Raw genomic sequence first — 27,715 nt, 5'->3', positions numbered from 1 at the left:
ATACACCATTTCTTTTGTTTCAGCCAGAGCTGAATATGAAAGACCCATCATTTTTATCCCTCCTTTGCCTTTGTTAGTCTCTGGTTTCTCCATCTCCTCCTGGCCTAAATACTCTCCCTCTCTCTCACTGACTATTAACCCTCTCTCTTCCAAATTTGTTGCTACCTTAGCAGAAAACCAGCCAACACACAAAAAGGTTAAAAAAGGGCAAATCACACCAGAACACTCTTCAAATTTGAGTTACAGAGGTTAGACCCTTATACAAATGATAAGGGATCTTCTTCCAAAAGAAGCCTCATGGACTTCCCTTCAGAAGGAGACTCTAAAGGGCCAGAACAGAGCTCCTGCGAGAGAACAGGACCATGTCCAGCCCAGGCAGTGGTATTCCCTGGAGCACCATGGTAGCCAGTAGGTTCTTAATGTGTCTTTTGAAGTTTTCTATTCTCTTTAGAGCTTATATGCCTCATTAAATGTTCTCATTTTACTTCAGCCATTAACAATCTGCTTTTGGTGGAGTTCTCTCAAAATGGGTTCTTTGTGCTAATACTCTGTCTAGCTGGCAGCTTTATTCAGGCCAGCTACATTGAGTAGGACTTCACCAAGAACCTATTTCGTGTTTTTTTTTTTTTCCACTGGGACTAACAGAATAACTTTTTATTTCTTTTTTTTTTTTCCCTTTTTCTGTTTTTTTTTTTTGTTGTTGCTGAGTCTGATATGTGTTTAGAGGTTTTCAATTGCCTATTCTTTCCTTTTCAATAATGATTAATCATCTCTTCTCCTTGCTGACTGCTGAGGTCCCACATGTTGTGAAAAATTCAGGCAGCTTGTTTAATATCACCATGCCTGAGCATTGGTTATGCAATAGAGTGCCCTTCACAGGGTTTGTGAAGGGGACAGGTAATGTGCATTGCAATATATTTCTATCACATCTGGGCATTCACTCAGCAGTTATTTGAAAACCTATTAATTTAGCTTATTTTATCCCAAAGAAACTGGACAGAGAACAGACTATTTGATGGCTACAGCTTTATTCTCTGCATGCTGTAAAATAACAGCTCAACCTGTTGGATGAGACATTTCTCTAGTAAGCCAGAGTTGTGTGCATGGTGATCCTCAATACAGCAAGTTCTCAGGGAAAGAACTTCTGCCACCAAACCAGAGAAACCTCCCCAATCCCTCCCCAGTTCAGTTCTACAGAAGGAACCAACTAAATATTAATTGTTATCCAATCCAGTGGATACTAATTTAGCTGAAGGTCCTGATCTGCTATAATCAGGGTGTCTAGCTGAAGTGCAGGTACCTAAAGGAGCAGCTTGAGAATGGGTAAGCTGTTATGGGGTGCAGAAAGAAGAGCAGGCCTATGAGAAGAAGCTAAGAAAGCTTCTTGTCCTCCCACACTTGTATGTTTGTACAAAAGCTTACAGGATTCCTTCCCTTCATCTGGTATGTCCATACAGTTCATACACACAGTATGAGATGGGTAAACCAGAAACTATTCAGAAAAGTCTAGATTGCCTCAACCTAAAGCCCCTTCACTTTCCTTCCCTAGATGAAGGGTTGATGTGGTTGCCAAGGATCATTTAATTCATGTGGGCATCCCTCCTGCCTCTGAAAGAAAGGTGGACTGGAGCCTGAAGAGACTATGACAGGTACCAGATCCAAAATGAAGGGCCAGTGCTACCTCAATACTGAACCTGAAGTTAACCTGAACCCTGGCTTTCCTGAGGAGCATTTCCACAGAATAAACCTAATTGCAGGAGGTTAACAATAGTTAGCCAAAGAGGTGACAGGGCAGGGAAGACCCAGCAAAGTCTAAAGGAGCAGTCCAAGATTTTTCTCCCTCTCCTTCATGACTGAAAAATAGGGGGGAAAAAAAATTCTTCTTTGAAGGGTTCTCTTTCATGCCAACATTTCAAAAGATCTATGCCAATAAATTAAGACAAAACAAAAAACACAGTGTCCTGGTGGCGAGGGAAGATGCATCCTTCTCTGTCCCTGTCATGTGAGAAGAGCAGCTCCAGCACAGCCCTCTGGGCCACGCCGTGCCCTCACAGCAGCACTGGCGTGACGTAGTTGGCAGGGAAGAGACCCAGCTCCCCACGCAGGCGCCCTTTCCACCAGGATGGGTTGGAGCTGTCCAGGACCTCTACGATGTCTCCGCTGCGGAAGCCCAGCTCATCGTGCTCCATCGCCTCGAAGTCGTACAGGGCACGGACCCACAGCGTTCGCTGGAAAGGAGAGAAGAGACAGGCAGGGAACAAGGAGCTAGGACTTCCAAAGATCATCTTCCCACCACCCCTCTCAAGACCCAGTAAATACACTCACTAAGCAAGGACAAGCAGTGCTGAATTTTAGACCAACTTGCAATTAAACCAGGAAGTGGCCAAGATACCAGGAAGGAGGGAGCAATTTACTGGGACAACCAAGGGACGGTGTTTGGTTTCTCAGCAGACTCGGGGTGTTTGTGGGTATTTGCACATAAGGTGAAAAGTCAGACCGAGAGCAGGTCCTTAGGAAATGGTGTTCTCTTGGCTCTGCTGCCCTGTAAGAGCAGCTGGGACAGCCACGTCTGAAGCCAGTTATGGGAGCACAGAAGGACTCCTGCCTGAGACCTGCTGGGCTGGAACTCTTAGGGAATGGCTCTAGGGAGCTGGCCTGGTGCTGGAACAGATATCAGAATGTGTCCTTGGCCAGTCAAGGACTGAGAGAGACAGCACACAGGTGAGAGTAGAGAACATTGTAAAGAAGGATAAAGAAGGATACTTGCTCTTTCAGGCACTTTTGGGGCATAGGGGAGGGTCTTAAACCATCTTCAGACTCTCCCCAAGGTCAGACTCCTGAGAGCTGCAGGATTTAGCATCTGTTTGGGTATATCAGTTTATTTGGGGCGAGCACTGTAATGTTAGATTTTTTTTTTAAAAAGGCTTTGCAGTCAATCTCCCTTTGGCCAATCTTTCTTTGGCCTGAAATAATATTTTAAAGGACATAGCTTGGGCTTCTTTCTGGGAAATTGTTGGCATCCACACCACAGGGCACGGATAATTTAGGAAGTATATCTGGCAGGGACTGATGGAGAGATCTGTTTGAAGGCAGAATAACTTTTGACAAATCTTCCATTCAGGGCCCTGCTTAGACCTGGCCCCTAGTTATTTAGTTGGACATACAGACCTTCCTATAATTGGATTTGTGGCTTCTACATCACTGATGGGATGTGGCAGGCAAAAGCATGTTGTTATTAATTGCCACAGCCTCTCAGAGATAAAAGCCATTGTATTTTAAGATAGATTACAATAAAGATTTGGCGCTTTTGCCGAAAAAAAGGGCATGCACCTATTTTTTAACATGTTCCAAATCCCCTAATCCAATCTGTTTTTTTTTCACTTACAATTGAGAAAGGTCTGCTGTCCTTCCCTTCTCTCCGTGGATCTAGCTTCTCTGGCTGTGGGCTAAGCTGGACATTTCCTCAAGGAAGAGGAGAGTGCCTTAGGTGACACTGAGCTGATGGGGAAATACTTTATAGCTGGCAGTGGAATCCCAGGCTGAGGCAGAGAAAGACACCACATTCTATGTGGGTGTTCACAGAGTGGGAATTTGCAGAGCAGGTAGCTAATGAAGGTCAAGTACTAGGTATGGATCCAGCAGAGGAGTGGTCTGGGGTGTCTGCAGAGACACATCTGGATCACACCCACATCTGGATCACACCCACATCCCCTGTGCTGAGACACAGCCAAGGGTGTCAGGTAGGTGAGTCCCACTTTGATGGCAAAGGAGGTCTGAGAGCTGTGCCAGGCACAGACAAGCAGAGCTAGGTGATCTCAGGCCCTCAGCAAAAATGAGTGGAAGAGACAGTGTGACTGCAAGTGCATTGCAAGCCAGGAGGAGCACTGTGGTATGGTACAGAATCATGGGGATGCTCTCCATAGAACTTAAAAAATGTACTGCACATTTAGCCACTGACATCAGTCACTGCCTGGCTGTGGTGGAAAAGATAATTGAAAGCCCTGTGCATTAATGGACATGTCATTCTCCTAGAAAAGATCATTAGGCTTTCAGAAATGTTTTCTGCTGGACTGGAGTCATGCTTGATCAAGATCCATGGGTGAACCTGTGCTCACGCCAATGTCCCAGACGCCTATTTTGCTGAGTTCATGCTGAATTCCCTCTTCCACTGAGGCTGCACAAGACTGACCTTGAGAGCAGTTGTCAGAACTATGCTCACATAACACTGTAGTCTTACCCTCAGAGTGCCCCAGAAGCAGATTCAAGTCGCTGAGATAGAGTCTTGAGACTCAGAAATGTCTTGTAAGACATGGCCTGGCAACCAAATACACTACTTGCAACCTCCATGTAGGTGACATTGTCCAGACTGCTTGTCTGGGTCTAAGGGACCCACTGACTTGGGCAGATGGGGCCTTCCAGGTGTGTCACCTACCGGTGTCTGCTGGTGCAGTGGGTCTGTGTGTCTCCGTTGCATAGCTCCTGCACTTCCTTGGCCATGATCCCTTAGCCTGTGCATCACGTCTTTCCTGTCCAGACTCCCACCATATCTTTCCTAGAAAGAAAACAGCAGCAGAAAAGTCATGTTGTTGTGGTTTTGGCTGGAATAGAGTTAGTTTTCCTTGTAGTAGCTGGTACAGTGCTGTGTTTTGGATTTAGTATGAGAATACTGCTGACAGTACACTAATGTTTCAGTTGTTGCTAAGTAGTGGCTCACTCTATATCAAGGACTTTTCAGTGTCTGGCCAAAGGGATATCCCTTACTCTAGAGCATCATACCCAGTATATATGGGGGGAGTTGGCCAGAAGAGCCCAATAACTGGTCAGGGACTGGCATCAGTCTGTGGGTGATAAGCAATTGTATTGTGCATCACTTCCTTTTCTTGAGTTTTATTCCTCTTTTTTGTTATATCCTTTTAAATATTCAGAAATTATTATTATTATTACTATTATTATTACTATTATTATTATTACGATTATTATTATTATTATTATTATTATTATTATTATTATTATTATTATTTAATACTATTATTTACTCAATTTCAATTATTAATCTCTTCTTATCTCAACCCATGAGTTTTACCTTTTTCCTGATTCTTTCCCTACTCCCACCAGAGGGAGGAGGAGTGACTGAATGACTGCACAGTACTTAGTTGCCAGCTGAGATTAAACCATGACACATATATATTCTGAGATGTATAAATGAGGGGATTTAAGAGTCATTAGTGGGCAAGGAGTCAAGGGCAAGCCCCCACGTAAATAATTTTAGATGTCTGCTTCCAATAAAGTCTCTGTGCTCCAGTTCTGCAAGTAATGACCCTCATGGAAGAGGTCAGCTTAGACTGTTCTATTTTGGATTTTACTTCTTAGGAGTTGAAAGTTGACTGTCCTCGGCTATGTTTCACAGCTGCTGGGACTAATGGTCAGAGAGGGGCTTTTTTTGGTCTCTGAGACTTTTGGAGAAAAATTAAGGTTGTTCTAACTCACAGATAAAAAGCCATGTTTGCCAAGAGGACTTTAGCCAATCTGGAGTTATTATGACCCAGTCCTGCCCACTGTTTGCTCTTCCTCTGTCCCATATGCTGGGGGAACATCAGTGGTGCTGATGCAGCTGACTGTATCTGAGGACACAGTACTTTACCTTTTCTTGGGCTGCTCCATAGTGTAAAGGACAGCAAGCAAGCCTATACATGTAGCAGCCAAATTAGCCAAAGAAGAATGAGACAAAATCAAATTCAAAGAAAAGCAGCCATATGACCACAAGTCTCAGTCATGTCAACAGAAACTGGCCCAGGCAGATGGAGAGAAGAAGTAGGAAACATCTAGGAAGCAAATTCTCTTTTGTGTGCTCAGCTGAGAGATGCAGATTTTTGACAAAGTGACAGTTCACTCTCTACCAAGCAATAAAAGCCAATGTTTCATATGCCTGGGCTTGATGTCCCAGCACCTTGTCCCTGGTAGTACCTGTTGCTGTTGCAGTATGGGAATAGGATGATCTCCATGTCTCTTGGATATAGAAGAATGATCTTCCCCAGCTGCTCCTCCCATGTGGAATCCTTCCTGGCCTATCCATTCCAGGCTCCCACCCTGCCTCTCCTGATGGAAGAAAGATCACACAAGTGAGGTTAGGTTTTGCTTCCTACCACATCCTTGACTAAAGCTGTGCAATCATTGCACACAGAGCACTACCACTATGTACCATTCTGGAGGCTCTTTTAAAGGAAGGCACTAAAAGACCCCACCCCTCTGAATAGAAGAGCAAATCAGAAATCCTGTGTTTTAGATCTTTGTCACAGCCACTCTCCATCTGAAGTCAGGGTAGTACTGGGAGGTGCTGGGCTGAAAATATGGCTACTGAAGCTATGATCAGTGCAGGAGCCAAGCTCTTTCTTGAAATACTGCCCTTAGACTTCATTTGTCTCTGCACTTAAATCTATGTATTATAGCCATTTTATCATATGGCTGTAGCATCTAAAAATTTGAATTGTGAACAGAAACCCCACTGTGATGAATGCTAAACATACCCCACTGTGCCCATCACCATAACAAATGTACAGAGTTTGCCAAAGCAAACTTAGATATGAAAGAGTCCTGCTCTTTCATTTTTCTGTCCACATCTAGGAGCAAATGCATCTCTTTCCCTTCCTGCTTACAGTCAGCCCAAACAGGTTGTTATACTGATATATGTGCATACAGTCTTTCTTTCCTTCCTCAGACACAGAGATTCATTGCTGTGATCTCTCTCTAACAGATCCCAGAGCCTCTATTTTAATACCTTACTAGTGTGCTTTTAAAGCTCTGTATAAGTGGTATAGAAAGAGACAACAACCCAGGCCCCTTCTTCAGACTGAAAAATGTATCATCTCTCATTCTGAGCCAGCAAGAATGACCCACATGCAGCCTATAAAACTTTACTGCAGTGGTCAGCAGATCACACACTTTCTGCCTTGCCTCTACTTGTACATCTGGTAATTTAATGCCAGAGTCCGTTTCCCAGTAAAGCAGGACTTTGGTTGCTGCAGTGACCAGGCATGTTCACTCCCAGCACAGGGGGTGCAATGTGTAGCAGCCTCTGCTATGTCATTTGCTTGTTCCCCTGGCACAAACCCAGGCATTCATTGGACTGGGATTTCTCAGCCTTCTCAAACATTGACTATAGCTTCCCCGAAGGCACATCTTGTTCCCAGATCTGCTATGTTCTTCTCAGTAGTACTTTCCAGTTCCTAACAGCCAGGTTAACTGCTCCAGGTTCTGCCCTCTGTTCCTCCACATTCCTTTTACTGTGGCTTGGTAGCAGAAGATGGACAATTCTTGTGAGCAGACAAGCTTGCAGCTGTAGTTGCACTCGGGATGTGTGCAAGGACACAAAGAAACCAGACTCAAACTCTTCTCAGTCACAACCAACCAGTCAGCTCTGTACTTGCCCTTAGGAAATCTAGGCATTTCAATAAGGTGAGTCCTGCTTCCCTTGGCATCTTAGAATTTCAGCTCTGAGGTCTTAGCACAGCTTTAGCAAAGCACCTCTATTCAGATCTGAAGAACTGAAAAATTCTGCTCAATTTATAGAACTCTACAAAGCACTAAATCCACTAAAAGTCTGTGTCTCAGGACCCACCAGTGCAGTGATGTGGCTGGGTTTCCAGGGACAGACTGTCCTCCTCCTCATTCTGAGACATTCTCATGGGATGAACTCCCTCCACAGAAAGGTTTCTGACTGAGAAACTCCTAAGGACAGTTTGTGTTTACCTTTTCTTCTTGGCTGTTGTCCCTTAGGAAGATCTGCTTCTGCCTGGAGATGGAAGTTGTCTTGTAGTAGTCCACCAGCTTGTTTAGAGACTGGAATTTTTCTGTCCACAAGTAATAGCTACCCTTTGAATCCCTCATCACTTTGAAGTGTTGCACATCATCTTCATGCCTGGATCCCAATGGAAAAGAGATCATCAAACACTGCACTTTTACCTTTTTTGAAAAAGTCTTTTCCAGAAGGGTACCAAAACTTCTTGCTTGGACAAATCTAGACTTTTGGGAAGTCATGCACTGGCAGTTCTTGTGCGTAGTGGATTTGGCTCTATTTCAAAAGACTCATCGATTTGCAAACACTGAGTGCCCCAGGGCTGCCCAGTCACAAAGGACTATCAGAACAAAGCACAGGGTTTTAAACCCTGTGTTTTGAAATAAAGGCAAAAGGAGCTTCCAGGGTGAAAAAGTGCAGTTGTAGTCTACCCAACAGCCTCTGCAGGTCCTGTTAACATCCAGTCTGCATTGACTGTAAGACTTGTATTACACCTTTACACACCATGGGGATCACCACTACATGCAGACACAGTCATGGGAAGCCATACACTAAGCTTTAAAACGTTATAAAACTACTGTGACATCTTTACTACAGGTCATTCTCCCTATCCAAAAAGAAAAAAAAAAAAAAAAAAGGAATTTTCTGATGCTGTTACAAGCCAAATTAACAATCTCAATCTTCTGCCCCTTATTCCTCCTGCACCTCCCCTCCTCTCACCTCTTGTCTGATGTGTACAATTCCTCTTTGCACCAGGTATCACCTGGTTTTTGTATCCACCTCCTTGCTCTGTGCAACTCCAGGCACTCAAAACACTCTTCTTAGAGGCTACATCTGCACAAATAAACTAAATGGGGACAGGCAGGGACTGAATGCTATCCTTGACTGCTACAGTCCCAAGCTGTTGAGGTGTTAGCATGGTTGTGGTTTAAATGGAAAAGCTCTCCCTTAGATAGTGCTGGGCCATGGTTAGAAAGAACAGGCCAGGAACTGTTTAGAGGGAGCTGCTTGAATACAGCTCTTCTGTTTGATGGGGTGAGGAGGGTGTAGCCGTATAGATCTGACCTCTGCCACAATTCTTGACTTCAGGGCCATAGAAAGAGCCTGACAGTACTTGATTTGTTGGTGTTAATTGGTGCAAATGTAACCAGAATATTTTCCTGCATTCCTTTTGGACACTTTTTGAACTGCCTGAGTCAGCAAGTACATACCACTTGGAAAAGACATTGCTAACCATGACTCTAATTTAAAACTGGTTATAAACTATTTGACTGAAAATTGGGAAGCCAAACATCAGTTAAGAGCTCTGCTTAGAAGCAAATGTGCTGAGAAGTGCTGGGCTACAGCAAGTTGCTGAAATGCAGCTGGGCTGCAAGCAATGAAAAACCATTTCTTGTCCAATGGCTATTTAGTGACCTGTGGGAAATAAGTTAACAAAGTAATAGTAATCTCTTAATAGGAAGTAGTTGAATTCTTGAATTCTGTAACCAGAGCTGCCAGGGAATGAAAACAAAGGGAAGACACTTGTTAAGCACTGTGGGAGACTTTCCCTGTACCACTCTGCTTTCCTGTAGCTCTTTCAGAGAAGGAGGTCACCAGGGGATGCAGCTTTGGAATGGGGCATTCACCGTGTCACTTGAAAAGAAGCAGAAACATTTGGGAATCAGATGCCTAATTTGTTCTCACTCACAGCACAGCAGCACTACCAGTGACTGGCAGCACGCAAACTTCTCAAGAGGCTACATCACGTTAGGAATCCTTATGAGAGGAGGCTAGGGACACCATTAAACAGGAAAAGAAGCAGGAATATGCTGTGAGAAGCAGATACCTGACAGAGATGGAAAAGTCACCGTGAGAGTTCTGACTGGCTCGGACGATGAAGCAGCCAACTCCTTTGCTCATGAGAAGGTTCTCTGCTTCGTGGCGGGATATCTTCTCATCAAACCAGCTGTCAAGTGGGAAAAATCATGGAGATGTGAATAAGGATGTGAATTGAGGTGATGAATAAAAAATTTGAGGGTAGGGTGAATAAGCAGGGTGGAGGAAAGAAAACAAAAGGATCAGAGGAGCCTAGGTTATATGGCCCACTCCCAGTGGCCATATATATATGCTGAGGTACAGGGGTTTGATGGATGCAGACCATTTTTTTTGAGTAGTAAAAGCATGTACATGCAAAGAGAACAGTGTAAGCTTTGGTCTGTTAAGAAGCAACGCTCAGCTGAAACTGTAATTACAGACACAGTACAACAAGGTGTTAGCCAAAGAAATTTTAAATTACAAATGTGTATGTATACATATATACATATATAACTCTCAGACATACACATCAAATTGCTTTTTGGCAAAGTGATAGAAAATTACTGGATTGCGATGGATATATTGCATGGAACACACACAAATTTTTAGCAGAAGCAAGCCATGAAAGTTTTAGTACTCATAAATTGGTTCCTGCAAGAGTTACAATACCACAAAGTCACAGAAGCACAGAATACATAAGCACACTTAGGCAAATTTAGTCGGGCATAACAAACAACAGCATAAGGCACTGGACTAATAATGAGAAAATCACCATAAATAGTAAAAGAATACAATGCCAGTAGAAATTTTTCAGTACAGAAACAAAAAATTCACATACATTTGCATATATCCACCTTGTAGCTAGTAAGATCTACAAACTGCAGTCTTTGACTTTACCTAACAGTTAATGGCTTGTATGGCATTAAAATTAAGGACTCTTAATTTCCTAAAGTCTGTTATTTCCACTTTGGAGTTCCTTATTATCATCACAGTTTACCAACTGTGTATCGTTATCAAAGAAAAATCAGACTTCGATAAGCCTTGATAACGAGTCTCAATGATTACTTAGCAAGAAAAAGATGGGCAAAAACAACCCATCAAAAATAGGAGGCAGCTTTCTTCCCTACATTTAGTTTTGTCATCTGGCCTGAACTGTTCAAAATGGAGACCCGGTGCTTAGAAAAGTGTCAAAGTGGAAATACTTCTTCGCAGCTCTTGCACAGAGAAAGCAACATGAGAAAAATCTGTGTGAAAAAAGCAGCTGCCAGTGCTCCTGAGTGATGGCACTGCCCTGTGAAAGGGCGAACAAGAAAAACCGACTGGAAGATCTCATCCCCCTGAGGCCCAAAAGTACAAGCCCATAATTGCACAGCAAACTAATAATGTCCTTCAGCTCAGCCAAGCAGGTTGGCTTATGTCCAAAAAAGGCCAGTAAGTGCCACCTCCAAAGGGGACAGAGGCACTTATTTGTAAGCCCAAAATCCCCGTGTGCCCCCGGTGTGACTGCTCGGGGCCCCGGCGCATTACAGCCACAAGCGCTCCGCTTCTTCACCCCTGAAATGCTGCAGCACTTCCCAAAAGAGAGGACAATGAGAGGTGCTTCTGGGAGCATTTCTGCTAACTGAAAGGTTGTAAAAATCCCATGCACTGTCGTGTTTATGGCGTAGGGCCGGAGAGCACATTTAACATGCATTCCAACACGCATCGCTCCTTTCCGAAAGCGCAGCGCCATGTGCTCAGCGGGAAGAGAGCAGCGCAGGTTGGCCTGTCCTCTGCCAGATCTGTGTGTGTGTGTGTCAGGGAGCAGGGAGGCACGCCTGGTCCTTCAGCCCCGCCGATCCGGGAGGAACACCAAGCCGGCACAGCGGCGCAGCATCGCACTGACCTCTAGCGCACCGACGGGAACTCGCAAGCGCCTGGCGGGGAGAGGGAGTGCGGTGGCAGGGTGGGAAAAGGGAGTCAGTCTCGTCAAGAGTCGGAGGAGGAGGAAATTTTTTTATAATTCGTTTTTAGAAAGATCTCTTGCTCTTCCTTTTGTGCTTAGCCTCTCTGTCTCCGTTCTCAAGACTTCACATCATGACTATTCTCCTCCTCTCTGAGGACATCTAAATGCAGCTCCTGCCACATCCCAGCATCCCTCTGAGCAGCAGTAACAAAAGAGTCACTTGGGACCGACAGCGATCATCGAGATCCATTTAGCTCAGGAAGAACAGAGGATGCTCTGAGGTAGCAATACTCTGTGCTGGCAGAACCGTGTGTAGCATTATGGCAATCCTTGCCAGCCCCAAAGTGTAGGATGTTACGCCCAGCGCTTCCCTGTCCTGGGTGCGCACCCAGACGGGCTCCTGACAGCGCTCGGTGGAAATGTGCCATGGTGGCGGCACCACTTCTGTCACACTTACGGGGGAACGTGGAAATCAATGAAGTTCTTAGGAACGTAGCCCTCCTGACTTCTGAGCTCAGCCTTGTACCACTCCTCCTGGGAGCTCAAAATCTGCAACGGAGAAACGGATGGAATAAATGTGCCTCCCAAGAGAGGCAAAAGTAACCGAGATTCAGGCAGGAACCTAGAAGGTCTTGTAAGAATAGAAGAAAATGGTACACGTTCTTTACTGCCCACCCATGGTAGAACAGGGTTAGTGGCTGATAACCACTTCAGGGCAAGCAAGCAATAAAAAAGCCTGAGCAGAATTAGAGAGATTGCTTGTTAACTTTATCCCTTTGTCTGACTGCTTTCCCATGTATCTCTGGTGCCTGTGAAATGGAGAAATTCAGCTGTGAAAGACTTACTAGGGGTTTAAGTTGTTCTCTGTGCTGCCTTTTATAGTTTTATAGTAGCGGGACATCTCAGATTCACAAGGGAAGAAGAAAATACCTGTGAAAACCCCTCTGACATATGGGTATGGAGGGATATGCAGTGTTACCACTGCACAGATGTTACCATGTGCTCTCACCTGTCGTTTCATACGGGATTCTTTAGTGGGTTAAGTCTTCAGCTACCCTGAGCTTTGCCAAGGTAGATAAAAGAAGGAGGCAAAAGGTATTTTCAAGACACTATTATACTTAAGAGATTGCAGGATAGCTGGAAGTGAGTCCACATTACACGCTGGAGCAGCTTCAAGTGTGCTCACATTAATGTTAACTGTAATGGTCCTTAGAAACATCACCGCTGACCAGGGAGGACCCAAATTCATGACACCCTGGATGATGGCCCAAGATACAGCCCTAAGCTAGAGGAGGGAGGACAAGAATACAGCCACATCAGGATTTTGCTGCAAATGTTGTGGTCTTTGTTGTTTTGCTTGACATTCCAACCCCTGGGATAGGATTCTGCTGTATGAACTAGACCATCTTTCTGCTCTCTCTGGTTTTGGAGAGGAGCCTAAAAGCATGAGCTATGACAGTTTTAAAAGGAAAAAGCAAGTAGAAAAGACTTAATTTAAAATCTATTGTTAACAGTAATAATACTTACTTTGTGAGCCAATCTCATGGTTTTGGGAGCCTAAGGCACATTTTAACTGCTTTGTATAGGCAACAGGATGTTACTGTCTTTGGAGCCAATTCTTCATTGCCTTCCCTGCCACGTAGGTCTTTTTTAAACATTTGGATTCAGAAAAGTTAAGGAATAGAAAGCTATGGAATCCTCTGCTTGTACAGTCGCTGCTGTCCTCATGCCTGGGTGAAGTGTTAGGATTACCCAGCTGGGTGCTGGGTTAAGGATCTTTTTTCACTGCTGTGGCCAAACATGGGGCATGATAGGGTTCCTGAGCTCCTGCTCATGCTTGGGCCCTGCTCTGCTGGAAGTGAGGTTTCCAGAAAGACCCACCTGCTGTTTGCCACTGCAGAGCTGGCGGGTTTCTCAGTGCGTCATCCTCTCAGAGAAGGATGTGTGGTAGGGGTAAGAGGGTGGATTTCCTCCTGTCACTACTGGTTGAGGGCCTCATGTTTCCTGTTTTGTAATCTCTACATCAATACTTCATCTTATCTCCTTTATAAATCAGCAGGTTGTAGCAGGCAGCACCAGGGGGCTCATGATGGGGTATGAATCTATGTGTGCCTATGCCAGAACAGAGTTGTTACTCAGGCTGATTTACTGCTACTACAGCTCAGGTGGCTAAGGGTGTTGTTTTGTTTACCTCAAGGATATTAAAGCAAGAGGCAGTTTGATTTTCTGGTAGTGAATTCCCCATGACAACTAATAATAATAAAACTGGTGTGTAGCGCCAACACTTTTTTGTCAGAAGCTTCCAGCATGCTTTGAAAGGAAGCTCTGGCTTATAAAGATTTTACAGGAAGGGAAACTGAGGAACAGAAAGAAAAGTGACCTGGCCATCACCATCACCACAGCCAGGGAGGGACATGATGGAAGTCTCCTGAGAAAAAAGGCATCAGTAAAGGCCATGTGATAGTAAGGACTGACTGGGGAAGAATAACACTGTTTATCTGTGCTGAAGAGAGGACAGTAATTTCTCCAGAACCTTCTCACAGCTCTTTGGAAAGATTTGGTACTAATGAGCTCAGGATGCTGTCAACTTTGTCTAAGTGCCAAGAATTAAAAGGCCAATAAAATAAAAAACGGTGGTGATGGAAAAGGCAAGGCTGAGACTCTGTATCAGATTATTAACTGGAATATCAGTGACTGCACAGAGGGGTAGCAAAGGCTCCTCACCAAACAAGGGTTTACATCCTATTGTTGTACATCACCCCTTTGGACAGTAAAGGAGTTAAGGCCTTAGGGAAGAGTAATATTCAGGCATTTTCAATGGAAACAACATCTGGGGCTGAGAAGTGGGTAAATAATTAGGGTGAAACTTCAAGTGACCTCATCTGTGGGACTTCGATAACCTTAACAACAACTATTCTATCATAATGCATACAAATCAACTTTAAAGAGACTTCCAGAAGCTCTGTATTGCATATGATCAATTCTATTTCTGCCACTGCCCCATTGTTAAATTCCTGCATGGGTGTATAGAGCATTATTAGACCAGGACCTCTTAAACTACTCCATTATGTATGTAACAATCTGTCTCATGGATTTTTCCTCTTCTATTTGCAATTACCTAAAATCCCTGCAGCATCTAACAATAATAACTAACAGTGAAAAGCTAGACATAAATTCTATAATGGATAAGAGTTATCTTTTAAACTATTTAAGGGCTGGAAATGAGGAAGACAGCAATGCCTCTGGACATAACTAATTCTGCCTGCACTTAGACATAGTCATCACAACAGTCACTGTGGATGATTTACCTGGTCAATGAAGACAGACAGGACCCTCAGAATCTGTCACCAAAGATCTTGATCTGTGCTCCAGCAAAGGTACTTATCCTTCCTTGCTGACTAGGATGATTTAGGACTGCAGGGCAACTAAATCCACAGTTTATGGACATAAAATCAAGAAAAGTTGACACAGACTCAAGTAACCTGGGAACTGTTGTCCTATTGCAAACCCTATGGGAGAGGAGTAGCCTGCATTTGTATCCTAGTTTATAGATGTGTCTCCATCTGTTTTGTGAAGGCAAATGGAAGCACAAGAAAGATCTGGAAGCAGTCTCAGAAATGCTGTTTAGTCAAGCTGCGGGCTGTGCTTACCTTCAACATATCCCCAGCCTGGAAGCTCAACTCGTCTTCTCCAGAAGCAGTGAAATCAAACTTGGCAATGGCTTCCATACTGGGTCTTGGGGGCAGAGCAAAGCTGGAAGAAGCAATGTCAGACACTTTTCAGCATCTCTGAGCTACTGGGATTGTGGAGTCCAGCCTCTGGAAAGCTGATAGCCAGTGCTGTGATTTGTACGTGGAGAAGCACGCACCGACTACGGGCAGCCATTAGTTAGTAGGCATGGAAAGACTTGAGCAGGTAGAAGAGATGGCATGGCTGAGGTTATAATTAACCTGAAGTCAGAACTACAAAGAACCAATAGTGTGTGCTTATTCCAACAGATTTCTTTCTCTAGAGCAATCTGATGGGAAAAACTTGTACAGACCAACTCTGTCACAGTTCCCAATAAAGCAAGTGACTCTGTCCTGCAACAGAAAAATGCATTTGCCTGCTGCAGTGACTGACTCTTTACCTCAAGAGTGAGTCAGGTAGGAAAAAACTGTTTGCAGAAAGGCTGTATTCCCTATTTTGAAGCAGGCAGACGGTAAGCCTACCACAGTGTTGGTAACCCAGGAGCCTGAAATGTATCAGACAGCCTGCAAACCTAAGCCTGCTTTTCAGCACCAGAGCAATGTGGCAGGGGAAGTGGCAAGATGAGCTTTGCTCCTTCACCACTTCCTGCTCATGTAACTCGGATGTACCCCGGCAGGACCATTTTTAATAACCAAGAGTTACCCATTTCCTATGGCTGGGTCATGTACCCCGCAGCCCAGTGGTGAGGCTGCCAGTGACATACCAAGAAGTAGGCAGGCAGTGCCGCATTAAGCAAGTGCACTGCTGGCAGATACTCTTGCAGCACAGCTTCTGAAGGCCATCAGACAGCTCCAATATAGAAGTGATTTTTACAATTTCTAAGCTAGGTTCATCTGGGAACAAAGATCCTGAAGCTACGGGTTCTGCTACCTAATCTCAATTCTCACATAAACACCCAGTCTTTATGGCTTGAGAGGAAGTGCCAGCTTGCCTGATCCAAAACATTCTTAACCAGAAAGCTCTAGAAAGACACTGTACAAACAAATTAACAACCCTAATTAGGGTTAGGTATTTCTTATCAGAACTGACACAAGATCCTCAAAATACAAAGTGTTGATACTGAGCAAGCTCCAGAATTTTGCCACTTTAAAATCAAAGGGCTGCTGTAACCCTCCTGCTTGGCAATACATGCTGTAATGTTCCTACTTTGACACACAACCCCGGGATTTAACTCCCTGTGTAACAAGGATCCAGGGCCCAGCTCTGATACAGCTCAACTTCAGCTGCTGAGAATGAGCTGGGAGAAAGCCTGCAGGGCAAAAGCTCTAGGACTGCACTAGCATTAGCCCAGGGATTCCAGAGGAAAACCACCAACATGGGAATATATAAAATCTCAGAGGAGAAACAAAACTACAGCTTAGTTGGGACAGTCAGTCTAGCTGAGTGCCCGTCATGAATCATTTGGGTCACTGAGCTGAGCTGTCACTGCCATCAGTCCTGACCCAGCTGGTGGCAGATGTCAACCATGGAGGCTGACTCTGCATTTCTGCAGGCAAAGATGCCTGCAAGGAATCTTTGGGTGCCTTTATGCAGGTGAGGAGTAGGATAACATGTAGCCTAATACTTCATTAAATCCTAACTAGGTTCTGTGTGTCTTCAGAGTATAAAGCAGTTTTTTATTGGCTAAGTTGTCTATTTCCTGGTTGCAGAGTTCCTTTGCGCTTGACTAAAGATCCCTGAATAAATTGATCCACAAGAAGGGCCATAATATCACTCGATATTAGTTCTGAGATTTGTTATGATCACTTCTAATGAAAAAAATATGCTTATGTGCTTCCTAGTTGATTCTGTTAGCACCCTCTTTTTTGCAGCTTATGGGCGAATTAATATCCATGTGGCTGGTGAGCGCTGTGAAGCACCAAGGCAAATTTTTTGGCAGTCCACAGAGAGTTCTGCCTGTCCAGCATGAATCTGTTCTAGAGCAAGTGGGTTTGCCTCAGTGCCAGGGCCTCCCATGCAGGTCAGAGTACGCAGCTCAGGTGAGATCTGCCGCACGCCCGCTATTCCAACCTGCTGCCTTTGGGTTCACATCAGGGCTGAGCCGTAACACCCTAGAGCACATTGGTGCTTCCTTCTCAGGCTTCAGCTTTCCACCTAGTCCAAACATTTTCACTCCCTATTCTCCCTGCTGACCTACTAATGCTCTTTAATTCTTACTCTAGATACCTTTTGCAGATTAGGGTCATCCTCTGTCTTACTCTTATTCAGACATTGGTGTTACCCTGCAGGTGCAGCTCAGGCCTGATTTGAGAACTGTCCTCTAGTCTTGCATAGACATGTTTGGAGCTTCAGTCTGTAACCCTTCACAGGCAGTGTCAGCTCCCTTGTGTGCTAACAGAGCATAGGGGTACTAAATTGGAGGGGAACTAACCCTTAAGGGAACTGGTTAAACAATGATGCTCTTTCAAGACAATTGAAGAAAAAGACTAAAGGAGAACTGCTTTAATAAGGGTTGTTTTTCAGTGTTTTATCTTGCAGTGGTGGCCTGTGCAGAGAGATCAGAGCCAACAATGCAGATGGATCCTGGAACTCCTAAGTGCAGACCATTAATCCCAGCTTGAGGAAAAGAACACGCTTAAAAACAATAAACTATTTAAATACAAATCCTGTCTTTGATTCTGTCCTTTTGATACAGAAGAAGTAGTGGGGGTTCTCTCTACAGGGGGCATGAGAGTAGAAAACCTTTATTTTTTCAATAACCCAAATGTTAAAGGTGCTATTGGAATGTGGCCCCCTCCAAAGGAGAAGAGTTTGTGAAACAGTTAAAATCTTCCCTCTCACTTCAATTTCAGCAATCCCAGCCTGAGGGAGAGACCAGGAGGCAGATACCTCTTCAAACGATCTAACGCATGGATTAAATGTGCCTTTCATTGCCAGCGGCTGGATTTAGAAGTGGCTCAAACACCATCCACAGCGTTGGCTGTGTTGATAAATCAGCAACACAGTAATGCTCTGCTCCTAAGCTCTTCCCCCACCAGCTACTAAAGCAACACTAGCCAATTATCTTGCCTTTGAACTCCAGCCGACCACTTTTCAGCACCTGAACTTCAAACCAGCTCTGTTTTTCTGATCCTGTTCCTCCCTCCATCTGAAACTTGAGAATCCCCACATGGGTCAGTGCTGCAGTGCCCTCACGAAAACTCCTCTGCCAGGAGGAGAGATTGGGAGAGAATCTCCCATTCTTTCCCTCTCTGCATGTGTGACTCTGAGCACCACCCCACAACACAGACAGACAGGAAATTTTTCACTATTATCATAACTTACATTTCTCAAGCACCTTTTATCCCAAATTCCTCTTTTAACTGCCTGATGCAACTCCTTTAAGCTTTGGATAGCCAAGGACAATTTTAGACTGTGTGTAATGTTCTCTGTGAAAATCACCTTTGTAGAGAGTTTAGCATGGAACATACTCAATGCTCAAAAAGGGATTTTTCAGTTCCAAGTGTGAGTTGGCCAATACCCTTCATTTTGTGCTGGCTTTCTGCACACAGGTGAATTTTCTCTGTGGTTCACCTTTGTAACAGGGTGGATCCGAGGCATAAGGCTACAGCAGTTCTGTGGGACTGGTGCAACAGAAAGTTCACAAAATGAAAAGTGAAAAGCAGCATGGCTTTCAGAGCACAAGGTAGGCATTTTGGTTTGGTAGAAAGCTGTTCCCTGAGGAAGAACATGTTGATTGAAAATGCCCAGGCCTAAAACATGTCAGCAAGCAATGCAGCCTGACAGCAGAGCCCCAAAGAGTTCAACACTGATACTCTACACCATGCTGTCTCCAAATTCAGCAATAACAATGCCAGGGAAGGTCATCACCTATGAAGACTTGGGGACTGCCCAGCCTCAGCCTTCCCCAATCTCACCTACATCAGGAGAGCAAAATTACAACAAAGCACTCGCTTCATGGAACCATATGAAAAATGTTAATATTTATATGCCTGTATCATAAAAAAAAATTCACACATCTCCAGTCTGAAGTTTCATCCAGTGAGGTTTTGCACCAAGATATACAGCACGAGCTACTGTGTCTTTGTTCGGCTCTGCAGGAACAACCTATTGGACTGATGAGCAGCCGGGGACAGGATTCAACCCTGAACATCTGTACAGAAATGCCAGATGACATTTCAGCAGAAACAATGGAGAAGGGACCTGTAATCTAGAAGAGCTGTTACAGATAACAGCTTTGTTTTCACCAGCTAAGCCACATACAAGTGGCATGGGAATATTTAGCTCCAAAAACACAAACCTCTTGCTACGGAGTTAATGGTGCAGCTTCACTGACTGTCAGTGATAAGAGGGTAAAATTTATGAGGGAGAACAAGTCACTAAAACACTAAGAAATTATACATTTAATTCTTGGCTATTCTGCCACCCAGAGCAATGCATAGCATTTCAGCTGAGCCTGTGTGCAAACAAAATAAGCCTCCTAGGAACTGGATTCACATAACAAACAAATTTTCAGGACTCTATAATCAACAGCAGTTGGTAAGAAATGCCCCAAACTAGGATGGTGCTTAATCTCCCTAGGGAACCCAGGTCTTCTGTGCTACTTCCCGTCAGGACAGAGTTGTGCAGCAACGTGGGAAGCTGGTGCCACAACAAGCTCTAAGAGAGGAGCACGATACAGTACCCCATGAAACTGTGACGGAATAAAATCCCAAATCTTTGCTGTGCTGGAAGAGGGGACTGGGGTGGTGGGGAAACACCTCCTTCTGTTTGCCTCCTCCCTACCTCCTCCCTCAGATTTGGCAGAGGCAGAGGGATTTGTCCTGCAAAAGTGCTGCCCTGTTGTGAAAGCTGATAAACAAGATGGTCTTGGGATCCCAGGCTCTGCCCCTCCTGCACAGTGCTTCACTTTTCCGTCCAAAACTCCCTCTTCCGCCCTTGTACCTTGTCCCACCCAGCTCCCCCAAATCCAGTCTCGGAGCCATGCTCAGGCCATACCTTGCAGCAGCTCTCCTCTCTGCTGAGGTGCTCCTCCTGCTCTTGAGGTGCGTTGCCACCTAAGGCACGGAAGAGACGGAGAGCTCGGGCCCCTCCCTGCAGCACCCGTGTCACACATTGGTACGGGGCCCACGTGTGTGGACAGGGACAGTCAAGAGTGGGCATGGGGGACAGAGGAATGAGACTCTGTCACAGGACAGAGCCAGGCACGGACAATTTCCAGTCTCTAATGTCAGAAATATTTGGCGCCCCAAACGTTTAAAATGGTGGTGCCAGCTCAAAAGGAGCTGCCCCTGGCTGCTGCTTCAGCCCAGGGTGGTTTAACAGATGAATAAAGGAGGGTCCCTCAAAAAGTGCAAGATCTACCCAAATAAGGAAAACAGAAATGAGCACAGATCTTCTAAGTTAACTGAGAAACCATAAGTCTGTTGAAAAACATATCTTGAGGAGCTAGTAGCTAAAGACATAAAAACATGTAATAAAATAATTCTCAAAGACAACAGAAGCAGGAAGCCTGCCAGTGTCTTCAGGGCTGACAAATGATTGAAATGTGAAAAGAATGCTCAAAGAAGATAAGGATGAAGCACAAAAGCGAAATGAATTCTCTACGTGCATGCATCTTCCATAGGGGTATAAGGAGGTCCCCACACCGGAGTTTTCTTTGCAGAGGAAAGCCAGGAGAGCTATTTCAAGATGAACAACTGGAATAAAAGATTTTAGGAAAAAATAGTAAATGAGCAAGAGTAAATTCAAGGATTTGATATTTTAGAAGTCTTGACTGAAATCCAAACCGAACATGAAATAATAAAGGCCTCACAATTAAACTGTGGCATACAATGCCAGAGTTAACTAAGCCTCGGTACGAGGAAAACAGCCACAAACACAGTGTTTGAGATGTGTTTTGAGGGGATGCAAGGTGCAGTTCTGCCTTCTGTCTGCCTGAAAGGGGTCAAAAGATTAATGATGAAAATAATTACTGTCCCTAAGAGAGAAATAACATACCAATTCCCCCTCACATAACTTTTGTAGAAGGAAATAATATGGCACAAATCTGAGTTCTTTGAAGGAGCTGATGAACATGTGGATATAGGTGATCACTTGATATAAAACTTGCATTTCTACATAATTTTTGATGAAGGCTTTCACCAAAGACTCTTAAGAAAAGCCTACTAAGTTCTCAAAGAATAGGAGGGAAGGTCCTACAGAGGATTAAGAACTTTTTAAAAGTTAGGAAACAATTTGAATGTGCTGTTCAAAATATTCATAAATGATCTGGAAAACACAAAGTGATAAAACTTACTGATGAGATAAAAATCTGGGGTAATAAAAATTAAATCGGATCACAAAGCCTTGCAGATGGTTTTAAAAATTCTGTTGAAGCTCAAGATGAATCTCAGTGCTGATGGCTGCAAAAGCAACGGACATGGGAGAAAAAACATAACTACATGAACACAGCAATGGACTTAAATTAGCAGTTTCCACTTAGGAAAGACACCTTTGAGATGCTGTTGAGATGCCTAACAAAGTGTCAGCTGAGTGGAAGTCAAAAAGGGGAGGTTAGGAAACATCTGGAAAATGATAGAAAACCAGAAGGCAAATGATGTCACTGCACAAGTCCCCGGGGCACCTGCTTGAATATTTGTCACTTGAATAAAGCAGCTAGTTGTCATCCCTCCATCTCAATAGAAATAGCAGAAAATAGAAAGCAGGAATGGGAAGTTTCTGGACAAGAAAGGACCAAATCAAAGACTGGGATCCTTTGCCTTTAAAAAAATGTCAGAGGGATATATGTCAGTTTTGGAAATAATGAGAATCACAGAAAAGGTAAACAGGAAATTTTTATCCATAATTTCTCATAACTTAAGCACTAGGAGTTCATTCCAAGAGTGTCAGAGTCTGGGGGGCTGTAGAGAAAGAAGCTGTGACATGTATGTGTCCTGCTCTCACTCTCCTTCCCCAAACAGCTGCTGCTGGGTACAGCATCATGGACTGTGTGTAACTTTAACCTGACCCAATTAATCCTTAGGAGCTGTGGCACTTCACCAAAACACACCAGAACGTGCCAAGAGGACTGGTCCAGCAGTGGGCTGGTAGGTGGTAGTCCCTACACACACACACACACACACACCACCTTTTGGGGAGGCAGTAATCTCACTGGAATATCTATAAATTAAAACAGGAGTAGTGTGAAAATTATGAAGCACTCAGAGCAGTCAGGGGTAGATACAGTGAAAACTCCCTCTGAACAGGATGATCTTGAATATATTTTCGGAAAAAATATACAGGTTCAGAAGGCAGGGGGCTAAAGGAAGACTACAGCAGTTAACTCTTGCCATGTTGTGAAAAGTCTTAGGTGTGGCTATCAATACATGAGAAATATAAATTTCTGCGCAGAAAGGTAGGACACCAATCCTCACAATCTTCCTGGGTTTAAGCTCTGTACTTTTTTGTGGTCTGTGAAAGGCATGACAGATTGCATTACGTTACACACTGGAACGACCTAATTTCTCTGTTTTCTTCCATGATGTGATCTAATGGGCCCCCCAGCAAGAGCTCTGCTGGTGACTTGTCACTCATGCTTGCTGCCTGACAGTGTCACAAAACACTGCATGGATCCCTGTTATGTATCCAGAACTATTGCATTATAATATTAAATCTATTAAATGTCAAGCCATAAGAGATGTGGCTCTCTATACTATAAACAAAACAGTCAATACTGGCAAGCTCCCAACACTGAAAAAGGATAGGAAATAGGACAGAATAGGAAATAACTCTCTTTACTTTCTTCTCCATTTCTGTATATTCCTCCTTTGTCACAGTTACAGTAACACATTAACCTCTTCACCTTGCAGAATACATCTATCACAACTATGTTGAAAAATATGAAGAAACATCCAGATACTTCAGCCATAAGTAATGAAAACAAACCTAATGGGAAGGACATCAGACTCCATGCATCTGTGTTTTAGCCAATCTCTATAGACAACTGAGTAAAACCCAGCCCAGGCAGACAGGTTATTCCACAACTACCTGCTGCAGCCTTCTTTGTCATTATCTACTACTCACACAATCCAGACAGGATGGCCAAACCATGGCTATTATACAGTCTGAGAAGACCTGGATTTAAAAAGATTGATGCAGATAAATTTACACCTGCTTTTGCACTTTGGCGAGTGACCCAAAATAGATGCATCCGCAAACATGTCTGAAAACTGCCCAAGAATGCACTGTCTCACAGAATTTTAGTAATTTCTTGGTGGCCTGAAATTTTCAAGAGAAGAATCTTTTTCCAAGATTTTTTTTCCAATTTTATTTACTTCAGTTTCTATCAGTTTCTATCTGGGGAAGCATGCAGAAAGATAGCCAGAAAAAAAAAACCCCAAAAACAAAGGGAAAAGAAAAAGCAAAGAAGAAGGACAAAGGGTTATTTCCAACAAAACATATACATCAAATATTTTGTCTACTCTGAATTGAGTTGAAAATATATGAAAAATTAAATGACCAGCTTTTGTTACCCTCAGGATAAATGGCTTCCCCGTGTTCTTACTTTGCCTCCAGAAAGAAAGAACGTCAACAAGGGAAATAGAAGTCAAAGTGTGGAAACAAGGGAGATTTCAATTGTTGTAAGTAATTGGAAGTGGTAACTCAGCAACTGTGGAATTGGGAGCATCAGGACTGTAAATCCACATAAAGCTGAGCATTATGAATGGAAGCTGTCGAGTCTTTCCCAATCTCCCATCTATTCCTGTTCCCACATTCAGATATGCTGCACACAGAGCAATTCCTCCTCTCACAGCTTTGCTCCCTGCAAACAGCTGCTCAGGCTGTCCACAGTGACAGGTCATTAGTGGGCAGTTCTTTTTTTCAGGACTCAGTGCACAGAAGTGGCGGTGCTATAAAAGCTTCCCCGCAGAGCTCCATGAACTGATCTGGGAAGGGCTCTTTCCCAATGTGTTTGCTGTGCTTCCTGTTAGCAGAAATTGCCTTGGAAGCCCTGTGTCTTGTTGTTCACCTGCAACAAGTCCTCTTTGATCATGTCCCAGGATTTTCAAAAAGCTCAGTCATCAGCATTAGTTGCAAAGCTATTGCTATTCTAGTGCTGATTTTGTCACCATCACCCTCACAATCCACATTCAGTTCAGCTGATGTGACTACAGCCTACTGAGCTTTCACAAGTGGTACAATTATTTCAATTAAAGGTTGAATTGAAGCCAATTCTCTTACAGGAATAAAATTTACCTGTGAAGTACTGTTCTAATTCTGTGGCTGTTTATCCACCAGGAGAGTGTACAACTTTTCTGCCTGGTCCCGTCCATGTACCATCATTTATTGCAAGGAGGTGTGACTTTAATCCTGAACAACAGTGTTAATTTGCTACTTAATTCATACAGCATTTCCCATCATTCTGCAAACTGATCTCTGAGGATACCCCCTACAGCTGAGGAGCATCTCTGCACTTCTGAGAGATTTTTCTTTGGAAGTTTATGGCTAGGATCCTCTACTTTCCTGTTCTAAAGAAGTACTGGCAAACTTGACGATATTTACCATTTTCATCAAATCCTTTCAAACCTGCCAACTTTTTCTTCTACAGCTCCTACTCCATAATTCCTGCTACTGAATTATTAGTGTCTCTCTAGCAGCTTCTTGATTCTAACCAGTCAGGTTCTTTACCTTCTCCATTTATATGGTGATTACACTGAGCCAGTTTTGTGACATCCCAAGATTATAATTTGGACAGCAATTACAAGACCACAAGAATTGAACTGTCATGGAACCGACTGCAGTACTGGAGGAGGAAGGAGGAGATTACAACAGAGAAAGGGACGTTTGACCTAATTTTCTTCACTACCAAATAATTCTTCTGGATTTCCACAGATTTTCTTTAACTGCTGCACTGCTGCCCAAGAGTCCAGACAGGAAAAAGTGCCTTACAGCTTCTGTGTTGCCAGCTGCTCTGAGTGCACATAGCCAAAGCATGCCTGCTGTGTTCTGTAGTGTTCCATGTCAGAGTTTCGAGTCTGGGCCCATGAACTGGGATTCAAGAACTGGCTATTGGGACCAAAGAAGATCCAGCTCACTGCCAAGGAGGCCTCTGTTCACCACAAAACAATTTGTATTTTTCACTTGGAAATCTAAATGAATCTGCAAGCCCAATAAAGGCTGAAGACTACAGAACAATGTGAATGGAATGCTTTCCTCATAACAGCACATTTTCTATGGCTGCCCTACATTTATCTCATCTAAGAGCGAAAAAGGGCAAGTTTCTCAGGGCAGAAGACCACAGATCCTGTAGCCTGGCCTCTGGTCTGGAGCCTTCCACCAGCAGGACCTTCCTTCCTTCCAGCAGGACCAGTTTCTGATCTTCCTCACCACTGAGAGAGGTCTAAGAAAACTTTCTTCTCTTTGCTGGTCTCTTTCAGAGCCTCTTAAGAGTTAATCAGTTGATCTCCACCATCATCATCTGTTAACTATAGTAAGGTACAACAGCAGCAAATTTGGCACATCTCACTATATAATACTTTGTACTAATTTTTCTTTACAGTATTCTAATTTTAAAACGCAGAAGCTACTGTGATCACTGCTTCTGTTAAAAAAAAGAACATCTTCCCATCCCTTCTGAACACTAACAATTACCAAAGTAAGTCCTAGGAGCTGTTTCAGTGGTACCCTGTACATCCCTGGAAGACAACGTGACAAGAACACTGGAGTCACGGGTCTAGGCTTACGATGATGGCTAATTTTGAAATAACACTTAAAATCTGACCTACAGATAAGCTAAGCAGGGGATATCAAGCCAAATCAATGTGGATTGCATGAGCTGCTGATTTTCTTCTTTGCTGTGTGTAAAGACAGGAAAGAGAAGGAGAGATGGAGAAAAGAAAGGAGAGAAAGAAAAGAGACTCTACTTCAGTGATTTGAATCCAGTGCTGGAGTGTTCAACAAAACAAAATCTTTTCCAGGATTTAAATTTTCCTTTGATGAGCACCTTTTGACTCAGTGGGATTTGCAAAGCTGCCATTTGAAGCTAGAGAAAAGTAATCTCACTCTTTATTTCTTCCCCCTTCCTGCACTACACCCCTCTAACCATGATTAATATATCTAAACACGCCTGATTAAGCCAGACAGATGATGGGCCCCTAATCTGAACTGATCAGGGCTCTGGAGCTGCCAAAGTGAGCCTGCTGTCTCTCTATCAGACAGAGCAATAAGGGGTCGGTAATGCAGCCCCATTAACTGCTTCCTACAGAAGGAATTTTCCCCGACCGCTCCTCAAGAGCAGACACTTGAAGAATGCTGCCTGATGGGAAGATGCTTTGAATCGTTTCTTTTAGCACAACTGTCGAGCAGCTCCTTCTCAAGCCCTCCAGACAAACAACTAAAGTATGAAAAATGTAGCCACTTCCTTCTATGCTACTTTCTTTTAAATCTCCTCATACCTTATCTTGCTAACTGCCTCTCAATTTTTCTCATCTTTTCTTGGTAAGCTTCAGCACTGACTGATATATGGTGCACTGCAAGTGTGTGGTTATCAGAAAACCAACCCTGTTCCCATTGTGCCTGTGTGTATGCAAGCAAGGGATCAGCTTCTGGGTGCTTCTGTTGCACTTAATGATTTCATAAAATTTAGGGCTGCAACAGGCCACTATGATCAATACACCATATCAATATACCAATGAACTGCCTGTGTCCAACGTATTTGCATTAATGTTGAAGGTTCTCTGAAGGATAAATGGATACAGGGCAGAAAAAGAGCAAAATGGACACCTCTGAATTTGTTGAGGTGTCTGTGCACATGTACATACGCCTGCTTTTATGTGGGTGCAGCCCTTTTTGCAATCTTTATCTTCTGAGATCTACTTCCAGTAAAAGACTGCAGTCAAGAGGGATCAAGTGGGCATCAGGCCATGTCTGGGCTCTGTGAAATCCTGTGACTTCTTATCCTGAAACTGGTCTTTGGTATAATTTGAAGTACCTTCAAAGTTTCTCTGAATCACACCAGCTGTGATCAGCTCCGGGGAATTCTGCTAGCTGCAAGTCAGACAGAGAATTATACTTCTCAAATTGATCATAGAAGAGACTGGGATGAAGAGTGATGATATATTTCACACATATATGCTACCAGGGAGGACTTTTCAAAAGTCACTTCCAAAGCAAAAGAGTAAAAACAGAAACAAGAATCTGGTAGTATCAGATCTGATTAAAAACAACCAACCACAGGCAATAAAACCTGTCTACAATTAGATACTCCAAGGTGCTTAGATATTCCAAGGTCCATTTCCTTGTATTTCAAAATATGGGAAAGAATACTCAAGATTAATTATTTCCAACTTTGACTGTCAGAGACATGATTCAAAAATACATAGTTTCCAGCATGCTGTTCTATAAATCCGAGATCTTGCCCTGTAACTAAGAGCTGAGGAATTCTGGTGTTCATGTGGGTCTGCATATGAATGCACACTGGAAGTGCATGTGAATGTTAAATTTCCTTTGTC

General features: G+C 43.6%; 1 protein-coding gene across 3 annotated transcripts in view; it reads right to left on the bottom strand.

The window, feature by feature from the left end:
• Nucleotides 1-1,011: 1,011 nt before the first annotated feature.
• The window catches only part of GRAP2 (GRB2 related adaptor protein 2), a 100,990-nt gene continuing 74,286 nt past the window's right edge, over nt 1,012-27,715 (bottom strand). For 2 of the 3 annotated variants that reach the window (XM_086887507.1, XM_023934984.2), the window contains 7 exons: nt 15,185-15,287; nt 11,992-12,083; nt 9,621-9,740; nt 7,747-7,915; nt 5,965-6,096; nt 4,433-4,552; nt 1,012-2,228 (listed from right to left, as the gene is read on the bottom strand). In XM_086887507.1, the coding sequence (XP_086743633.1) occupies nt 2,049-2,228; nt 4,433-4,552; nt 5,965-6,096; nt 7,747-7,915; nt 9,621-9,740; nt 11,992-12,083; nt 15,185-15,262 (891 nt within the window). In that variant the 5' untranslated portion in view covers nt 15,263-15,287 and the 3' untranslated portion in view covers nt 1,012-2,048. Of the gene's footprint in view, nt 2,229-4,432; nt 4,553-5,964; nt 6,097-7,746; nt 7,916-9,620; nt 9,741-11,991; nt 12,084-15,184; nt 15,288-20,222; nt 20,278-27,715 lie in introns of those variants that run through there. The other variant, XM_086887508.1, reaches the window with a different exon arrangement.

The sequence above is a fragment of the Cyanistes caeruleus genome, chromosome 4 (genome assembly GCF_971803275.1).
Source record: "Cyanistes caeruleus chromosome 4, bCyaCae1.hap1.1, whole genome shotgun sequence".
NCBI lineage: Eukaryota > Metazoa > Chordata > Aves > Passeriformes > Paridae > Cyanistes > Cyanistes caeruleus.
The sequence above is the reverse complement of the archived record's forward strand: the minus strand, read 5'-3'. Positions and strand labels throughout refer to the sequence as shown.